We start from the raw sequence: 10,518 nt of genomic DNA, 5'->3' as shown, positions 1-10,518 counted from the left end.
GGGATGGTATTATTTTGCATTCAAGTTCTGCAAAATGAAACCTTTTTGATAAATATATAACATATCAAAATCTTTCTTTTAGAAATCTCAGATATAAATCAATCAATTAGCATGTATTTATTAAGTATCTACTGTGTGCCAAGAACCGTACTTACTAGGTGTTGAGATTACAAATACAATGAATGAAACAACTCCTACTTGCAAGGCACTTAAAAAATCTTTAAGATTCTAGTTCAGAATCTTCTATAAATTAATTATGTTATTCAGAGCAAGATGCTTAAGCCTTTGTCCTAAACCCCTAGACCAGGTTCATTTCTTCAATAGAAAAAAATAATAAGTGGTGGAGGGGCTGTGTTGGATTATCTGACCTGTAATAATCTTTCCAGTTCTTTTGTTCTGTGATTTGATTACATTTACTGAGTGAAGAGTTTTTGAGTTAACATATTCTTCACAGCTGTTTTTACATCCTTGTTCCTCAGACTATAGATCAAAGGATTGAGCATGGGAGTCACCACACCATAGAACAAGGAGATTAACTTGTCTGCTATTTGTTGTTTATCTGCTCCAAGAGAGTCTTTTGATTTAGGTTTTGCATACATGAAGAGGATAGTCCCATAGAATATAATCACCACAGTCAGATGAGCAGAGCAAGTGGAGAAAGCTTTGCGTTTTCCTTCTGCAGAAGGGATCCTGAGAATGGTGGAAATGATGAAAACATAGGAAATAAAAATGAACAGCACTGGCATGACTAGAAAAATCATATTAGCTACTACCATGCTAATCACATTGGTTATGATATCTGCACAGGCTAGTTTGAGGACAGCTAGAATTTCACAAGTGAAATGATTGATGACATTGTCTCCGCAAAAAGGTAATTGCATTGCAAGAGATGTCTGCACAACTGAGTTGACAGCTCCTGCTATCCAGGATCCCATTGCCATTGGCACATAGGCAGACTTGCTCATGATAATGGGATATCTTAGGGGGTTGCAGATGGCCACATAGCGGTCAAATGCCATCATGCTCAGGAGGACACACTCAGTTGCTCCCATAGCAAAAGACAGAAACATTTGTACTGCACAGCCAGAGAAGGAAATGGTTTTCCTTGGGGTGAGGAAGCTGTCTAGAATTAGAGGAACAGAAGAAGTTGTGTAGCAAATATCCAGGAAGGAGAGGTTACCAAGGAAGAAGTACATGGGTGTATGCAGGTGGGAATCATAGATAGTTATGATGATGAGGACTCCATTGCCCAGAAGAATTACCAAGTACATCACTAGGATTAGCACGAAGAAAATTTTCTCAAGCTTTGGATGAGCAGAAAGTCCCAGGAGAACAAATCTGGTAACAGAGGTGGTCTGATTCACTTCTTCCATTTATTTCCTGTATGTTACCTGCAAGAGTTCAGAGGACCAATCATATAAAAAAGTATTATAGGATCACTACTGCTTTATAATTGGATGAAGTTTGAAATTTCTGAATCTGTTTTATTGTTTTCTTCAATCCTTTTAAGTATGAAGCCAACAAATAAGAGAAAAATCAATTCATTCATTCAACTAGGACTAATTAAGTGCTTACTTTATTCCATGCACTGTGCTAGGTACTAGGGATACAAAAACAAAGATTAAACATTACTTGCAATCAATGAGCATATATCCTATTGGAAGGAAACAGCATAATCCCAGATAAAGTAGATTTTATACACATCTATATACATTGACACATATTCACTACATATTCACTACATATATATATATGCATATATATATAGTTAATTCAATGTTTTTTTTGGGGAGGTGGGATGCCACTAACAATGTGAGGAACAGGGTAGGATGGTGGCACTTGAGGGAAGCTTTGTAGGAAGATATTTGATCAGACAGAAATGATGAGTAAATGAATTCTAGACGTGAAATTCATGACCTAGTCCTTTTCCACAAAAGGCTAACAGGGGAGATATGACAAATACATTAGAGATGGAAGATGCTGGGTACAGAAGGATAAATGAAGAGGCTATTAAAATAGGGTGGTGGTAAGGTAAGTGGGGAAGAAGGAGCAGTTGTGAGAGATATTATGGAGGGAGAATTGACTGGATTTGGTGACTGGTTGTGGGCATGAGTGATGTGGAAGAGTTATGGAGATTTCTGAGGTTTTGAGTCTAGGTAGCAAAGAGTGGCATGAATCATTATAAATAGAGAAGATGGGAAGGTAGACATTTTTTGGGAAAGATGAAGAGTCCAATTTTGGACATTTGATTTTGAAGCACTAGAAGGATATTCAGGAGTTCAAAAGGCACTTGGAATCACATGTTTGGAACTTAAGGAGAGATCAGGGTTAGGTATAGAGATTTGGAAATCATCTGTATAGAGATAGTAATTGAAGTTATGGGAGTTGATAAGAATATATGGAGAGAAGATAAATCCTAGGACAAGGCCTTAGGGGAAATTATATTCCTGATATAGAAAGAAGAAAATTAACCAATCAGTCATGGGAATGGAGAGGTTGTCAGGAAGGAGAAGGATCAGGAGAGAGAAGAGTTAGAGTCAAAGGGAAAAGAGTATCAAGAAGACAGTGGTCGACAGTGTCAGATGTGAGAGATTCCTGTAACACTATCCACTTTTGTTTCTCTCTGACTCTTTTTCATCTAATAACCTTTACTGTGGCAGGAATCTCTCCCCTCTTCTCTCTAGTTTTGATTCTTTGGGAACCTCATTATTTCTGAAGTATTAAACTATTCCTTGTTATTAATGATTCCAAAAGTCTACTTATCCAAACCTGACCCTGACATTCCCTTAAGTACCATATTTCTTAAACATGCTCCTAATATCTAAAATTAAGAATGCCTAAAGTGGAGTTGGTAAGCATGTTTTTCTCTCCCCCCACTAGACATTCACTGCTTCAAACCTTCTCATTAGCATACATAACCTTCTCATTCTTTCAAGCCACAATTTTTTCAATTCTTCATCTAATTTAGCCTCTAACTACTTCATGCCTACCCTGATACAACAGTCTTCTAGTCAATCTCAATTTTGTCCATTCCAAAACAGTCTTGTAGCCACAAATATATTTTTTATCTAATATTGATTTTATCATGATGTTTCCTGTTGTCAGAGCAATGACTAGAAATTCTGGGGCAAAATTATTTGGTGGAAAGGAAGAGACAGAGACTCTGAGGCTGTTACTGAGGAGGTTAGTATATGTGTATAATGCTGTTGATTATGGATAAACCATTTTGCATGGGTTCTTCATCCTAGTGGCCTAATAAAAACCATCCTTGCTATTAGGGTAGAGTCATTGTGGCATACCAGTAGAAAAAATCCTAGATAGGTGCATGCAAGTGACAGATCTCTTGGGAGGGATAGTGGCTCAGGACTAGGTAAGAAAATTAGGAGACAGCTGAACTGGATTGAAGATGTGCAACCTTTCTTCCTGGGCTTACATATGCTAGCATGATAGGGCAAAGCCTGTTCACCTTGTATTAATTAATGATTCTGTTACTTCGGTTTAATAGCTTCCGTTAATGTGAATCATATCTCAATTTCTAATTGTACACATTAAAAAGTCCTTCACTAATTCCTCTATCCTATCCTTCCTATCTCTGACTCAGTCTAACTACACCTACATTCAACTATTCTAAAAGTCCCTTGTCATTTTCTCCAAATCAAATTAGATGACAGATATTTAGAAATATGTTATATATATTATGGTGGTGTTATCTTTGGAGTTTGTACTGTATAATTGCAGGTGATTATTAACACCTTGAAGGCAAGGGTGACATCTACTGCTTATTTTGCTTTCCTCCTAGTGGCTAGACACAGGTTCTTTACACCATAGGTACTCACTGAATGTTGTTAACTGACTGATAAATGCTCATTAAGTTACATGTAACTAGGTCTCAAGGACATAACTATTCTTGACTCACCAAGTAAAACTGAACAAGTTAGTTAATAGGTGTAGCTATGCTGGCAAATTCTGTGACTCCAAATATGATTTTCAGAAAGAAAGCTCTTCTTTTTTTTATCAACTGTACAATAAAGTAGTGTATAGTGGAGAGTCATCTCATTCTTTCCTACTCCCAAGCATATATACTTGTATGTGATAGGAATAGATTGGGTAGATTAACTGCAATGAAAATGGGAAAGTTATTCTGGGTAAAGAATAAATACTGGTCTGTCTTCAGAAGAAATAACCTGGAATAATTATCATGTTCAAACAAAAGAAAGTGATAAAAAAGTCTTACCTCCATTTTTCTTTCTTGCTGTGAAGTGTCCTTTTATAGTGGTTCCTAAGCATGTTTACATGTGTTTCTTCTCTGTCTCATTGTGTTGGTTGCAAAGGGACTGATGACATCTGCCCATGTCTATTCTGATGACAGCTACCAAAATTATTAGACAATCTTTCAGAGAGTCACATCTACTTTCTAGAATCCTATGATCTCTTGACACTGGGATGCCTGAGAGAAAAGGAGTAAATCTGATACTGTTGCCAACGCAGCATATAGTCATCAACTTGTGACACAAATTCTTTATCTCCAAATCCTCTGGTGTCCCTTCTATCCAAGATCTCAAATAATTCATAGCCTATCTAAGCCATAAAATTTCCTCAACAACACATAATGCAGAGAGACAAAGACTACTAAGGTAAGTTACTAGCAACAATATTTTTACCTTTAATTTAAGAATCGCAGAATCTCAGACTTGGAAGGAACTCCAGAGGTTATTTGCTTATCAACAATAAACATTTTAAGCACTTATCATATGCCAAGTATTTACCCTTTTCTTAGCAGTGAGGCTATAAATACAAGTTAAAAGAAGCTAGGTGGCTTAGTGATTAGGAACCAGGCATAGAGATGGAATCTCCAGCGTTCAAATCTGACCTCAGACATGCCCTAGCTGTGTGACTCTGGGCAAATCACCTAACCCCCATTACTGAACCCTTACTGCTCTTCTGCCTTGGTACCAATACAGAGTATTAATTCTAAGACAGAAGGTAAGTATTTAAAAAATAGTGTCTGTCCTCAAGAAGGTTATATTATAATGGAGGATGACTGCATACAAAAGGATGTTAAAAACCAGGGAAGTATCACATTCACTTGGGATGTGGTGACCCAGTCTTGTAGAGACCACCTCCACTACACAGTCTTAAAATTCAGAAATAGAATGTGAAAAGAATGAAGGATGGTTGGCTTGAGGTCCTTATGTAAACAAGGTTCTGAGAGAAACTCATCAGTGGCATAAGGTATTATGGGGTAAGGATGTGGTTTAGGGTGAGAATGACACAGGAGTTAAGGAAAGTTCCATGATGAGAAGGCATCTAAGGTAGGGTGGCAAGATCCAAACAGCAGAAGTTGGGACAGGAATCTTGTATAACTCAAACAAGCTTCCATGCTACAGAATACCCTACAAATTATACTTTATAGCCTTTTCTTGAAGATTTACAATGGAGGGAAACCCATTAGCTTTCCAGATATCTCTTCTCTCCTAAATAGTTCTAATTATTTGGACTTTTTCCTAACTTAAACTTGAAACCTACCTCTTTGACAGCTTCCATTTCTTGTTCTTTTTTTCCTTATAATCAAAATTGAGTCTTTTCATCTACAGAATATGATTCTTGAAAGCTTCTTTCCTTTCTGCATGGACTTCCCAGTAAATTTTAGACCATGAGTTCTTATGTATACTTTCTTTGAACCCTAATAATTGAGTCTTCCCCAAATGTTGGGTGGGTGGCTAGGTGCTACAGTGGATAGATGCCATTACTTTATCATCTTCAAATCTGGCATCAGACACTTACTAGCTGTGTGACCCTGTGTAAGTCCCTTGGCTCATATTGCCTTAATTCTTCATCTGTAAAATGATCTGGAGGAAGAAATGGCAAACCACTCCAGTATCTTTGCCAAGAAAACCTCAAATGGGATCACAAAGAGTCAGACACAAATGAAATGACTGAACAACAAAAAAGAATAAAGGATGCATTCCATAGTATTCCAGGATTTTCTCTCCTCTTTCAGAAATTCTAAGAAGTCCTTTAATGACCATTTCTATTCTAGCAAACTGCTTCTCTTTGTTAATGAGAAATAGGTCTAAAATACAAGTTTCTAAGTTATTTCCTTTGCTTTTAGAAGTAGGAAATTGTCATTGAAGGAAGCCACAAAACTATGAGTTTCTTTGCTTTAGGCAAAAGAGAGCTTCAAAAGATGCTTGATAACTGAACTTCTCCAGCACTACTGTCTCTATATCAGGCTTGTGATCTATTTTCTGAATCCACCTCTTTCCTCTCTCTGTCTAATCAGTTATTCTGCAATATACTATAATAACAATAACACTTTTGGTTTTTATTCTATTGATATTCATTCAAATTCTTACTATCATATTCCACCTTGCTCTGGTTCCTGAATTTTCTCATTTGAGTACGCCCTCTTAAAATGTACTGTTAAAAAATGTAATGCTACTTTTTGTTTCTCCCTTCTTTTTCTATCATTCTTTTCCTGTTCATGGGTCCTGGCCTACCAAGTTACAAAAATCCTCAAAGGTTTGAATTTATTTTCTTCTACTAGCATGCCTAATTCATCTATCTTGTTAACTCATTATTTCATATACATATAGATATGGGTTTCCTTATTAGATTCTTTTCCTCATTTTTTTCTATAAAGGATTTCTTTGTTTTTTTATTACAATTCCTTCTCCTAATCTTGTATTTAATTTTTATTTTGGTAGATTTATACAGGTAATTTTCTCCTTGCCCATTCATTTTCCCTTTAAAATTTGAGTAGATATTGTTAAGTTAATCCATTCCTGACCAAGAACCCATCATTCCTGAATTTGCAACTATGGCTCATAAATCTGAAACTGGTTCTTGGAATTATCCCTTTGGCAAATTGTTCACTTTATATGTATGCTGCTTTCTTTGAACATGTTGCCTTCAATCAATAGTTAAAATATTACAGTTCCCTAAGTACTTGTTTCTTCAGTGCTTATTAATTTCTTAATGCTTTCCTTTTAACCCTAGATATATTGTTCCTAAATGGCTTTCTCTGTTGTCTTTGTTCCTGTGTTATATGTTTCCCTGAAAAAATTTTAATATACTGGACATGCTATGGATTATCTGGGGGCTTGGACAGAGAGAATTTTGGAGGGTTTAGGGATGAGAGATCTGGGTCATACATTCTATAATCCTTATAGGTGCTTTCTTATTTCCTTTTGGAGATACTGTGCTTTTGTGATTCAGCAGAAGTGTGTAATGAGATGAAACAAATTGTAGAATGTTATCCATTATGTCTTAGACATTTGTATTAGAAAGATAGAAAACTTCTTTATTGCTTAGGTCATGTCCATAAAGAACTGTGTCAATAGTTGAAATGTAAGGATAATAATTTATGCTTCAACTAACTTGGGGGACTATTATAAAGAATAAGTGGGGTAACGAGTATGTAAAGTTCTTTGGGAAATTAAAAGCACTGAATAGATATTAATCTAGGTGGGAAATTTCCAAGATTTTCATCTTGATTATATTGAACAAAATATAGTTACAAGGCTGTCACTTAATTAATATGGAATATTTATCCATGATTTTATCCAGGGTTTTATCATCATGGATTCCTCCCTAGGAATAAATTATAACCCTTCTATGCCTTAATAGATGCTCTTTGCAAGTAGCAAGGGCCAAAAAGATAATCTGTCTATTTCTCTAACATATACCATATATGCCACATATATTATATTTGTATTATTACCAGGTGACAGGCTTTATGGTGCTGAACCATTATTTTCCTTAGCTAGGGTGGTCTATTGATAAGAGACAAATAGCCCATTTCTATAGTTATAAACTTTAGCTGTTCCAGGTTGGTAGGACTATATGGAGCTATAAGTAGAGGAATAAATCAATATGGCATTAAAAATTCTCAGAAGTAGCTTTTTTTTATTAGTATTATCAGGAGTGCTTATTTTTGCTTTCAATTTCTTTCTTGATAATGTCTTTTTGAAGACACTATTATCCATCAGAGCACAACTCTAGCACCATGGAGAGGTACCTGACAAGAAAACCCATTTTTCACATGTGATAAAAGTACATTGTAACTAAAAAAAAAATAGAAACAAACATCTATCCCCACAAATTAAAAAATTTAGTTTGACAGTCACTTATTTTAATGTAATATAATCATAAGAAAACTCATTTGAAATATTTTAGATGAAAATTTTTCTTTTTAACATTTATTTTTATTTTTTGAGACCTAGTCTCCTTATGTCATGTAGGCTGGAAGTGCAGCAGCCACTCAACATTCACATTGCTGATTAGCATAAAAGTTTCAGCATGTTCCATTTCTGGCCTGGATTAGCTCATTTCTGCTCATGTAGCCTTCTTAGTTGGTCCCTTACTCCATAATGGTGCCAGAATTATTGTGGTCACCTGAATGGTTATAGCTTACTGCAACTAAGAGCTCCTGAATCCTATGATCCTTTTTACCTGGGAAACTGTAGCTGGTTCTGATGATGCTTCTTACAGTAGAAAACTGAAGCTGGTGCTGAGGATTCATCAGCACCAGCTTCAGTTTCCCCAATAAGAAGGATCACACACCTAACTAGCTAAAATTATTTTGTCTGTGGCACCTTGCTTAGACAAAAATATTCTTGCAATGATTGATATTCTTATAAAAATAAACCAGTTGTGTAGTAAAGCAGTGTTATCAAGTTCAAATAGAAACATGGGTCACTAATCTATACCTAAGAATCCTTAGGGGCTGCATGATGACAATTTTAAAATGTAATGTCAATGTTTTATTGTATTTGTATTTATTTTGTTAAATATTTCATAATTACATTTTAATCTGGCCCAGCAGCTGTTCTGGGCAGTGTGTTTCACATTCTTTGGTAGATTCACTACTATTTTAAGTATAGCTAAAATTCCATATCAAGAAATCATCATGCATTTGGGAAGCACTTAATACATTCCAGGCATTATATTAGTCACAGGGCATAGAAATACAAAAATAAAACAGTTCCTTTCTTCAAGGAACTTAAGTTCTGATGGTAGTGACAAGATAGACATATATTGGTATAAACAAATTAAATGGTTTGCTCAGTATCAAAAAGCCAATAAGTATCTGTGGTCATATTTGAACTTAGGTCTTCCTAACTCCAGGCTTAGCTATCCTTTTATATTCATTTTATTTCTTACACTTAAATGCCAAATAGAGGATTTCATATTTCATCTCAGAGATAATAGGGAATTACTGGAATTTACTGAGTAAGGCAGTGATATAGTTAGACCCACACTTTAGGAAAATCACTTTTGTGGCTGTGTGGAAGAGGATTTGGAGTAGAGATGGAGGAGCATAGGAAGCCATATGGATCATTCTTTAATTCTTTTTTTTGTATATTATCATGGAATTAGTCTTTTAGGAAGAAATAATTTTCTTATTATTTATTATGCTTTAATTTTTATTAAATGAAATTCCTCACCAAAATTCTGTTAATATACTTCATTATGGCATGGGGGACCTAGTTCTTTAAGTCTATGTAGAGTAAAGGCAAGATATGGCCAACTTTAGCATCTTAAGAGGCTCTTAGCATAGGTGAAGTCACAAACTGTTGTTTGTAAACTTGCTTAATTAAGTATTGGGGTAGTGGAGGACTCAACCTCAGAACGAATGCCAAGTGATGAATTTAGCTCAGCAATTCTAAAAACTCTATTAAGTTGCAGAGACTTTGTAATTTGCACTGATGGAGGTCACATGCATACTAATGAAAACCTAGATCCTTAAAACATAGAAAAAGAAAATTATATATATATATATATATATATATATATATATATATATATATACTGATGGAGATAAAACAGTTTAGAGCACCCAAGACTGCTATAATTTTCTTGATTCTCCATGTTTGCATCGCTGCCTGAGACTGCATGGAACTGGTCCTCCAAGAACAGTTCTATAGGGGTAATATAATAAATAACTATAGTAATGATAATACTATCATTTATGTAGCATCCTAAGCTCTTATCTATCACCTGAACCTACAATTGGTCGTGCAGTACATTCTAATAGATTTAACAAAGCATTTTAAACATCATACCCAACACTTTAGATGGCTATCATAGATGAAAAAAGAAGGAACCTGTTTCTGAGGATAGATCAAAGAATTATATATTTCTCTCTTTGTAATCAAGAATATGCCTTCACATCACTCTGGATGTCTGGGTACATCCACCAGACTTTCAGACATGACTTACTATTTCATTGGCTTTTTCTTGTTTATATTTTTCATGGGTTATTTGTGCCAATAAGATACTGAATTGAATGCTAGAAATGTGAGTGCAACACTTGGAATTTCTATTTCCTATTGTTTTTTAGTCCCCACTTACCTTTATCAGTGATAATTTGAGGGAGGTTAATGTTTGTTAATCTGCTACATGGCTGAAATAATAATATTGAATCTACAAATGCTCTAATAAGGAATCATCCTATGTAATTATTAAGGCTTCAGATGAAGTTTTTCACAATGACTAATTTCATTGAGTATTTTA

General features: G+C 35.1%; 1 protein-coding gene across 1 annotated transcript; it reads right to left on the bottom strand.

Annotated features, from left to right (window-relative positions):
* Positions 1-413: 413 nt before the first annotated feature.
* On the bottom strand, positions 414-1,373 carry LOC123231011 (olfactory receptor 13C7). Its single transcript, XM_044657214.1, has one exon. The coding sequence runs from the start codon at positions 1,371-1,373 to the stop codon at positions 414-416; it is 960 nt and encodes a 319-aa protein (XP_044513149.1).
* Between the last annotated feature and the right edge of the window lie 9,145 nt (positions 1,374-10,518).

The sequence above is a fragment of the Gracilinanus agilis genome, chromosome 1 (assembly GCF_016433145.1).
Source record: "Gracilinanus agilis isolate LMUSP501 chromosome 1, AgileGrace, whole genome shotgun sequence".
NCBI classification, from domain to species: Eukaryota; Metazoa; Chordata; class Mammalia; order Didelphimorphia; family Didelphidae; genus Gracilinanus; species Gracilinanus agilis.
Note: the sequence above shows the minus strand (reverse complement) of the source record. Positions and strands in the feature narration are given on the sequence as shown.

What these genes read in the sequence shown, in the direction of transcription:
- LOC123231011 (XM_044657214.1), bottom strand. Translation starts at nt 1,373, where the DNA reads ATGGAAGAAGTGAATCAGACCACCTCTGTTACCAGATTTGTTCTCCTG.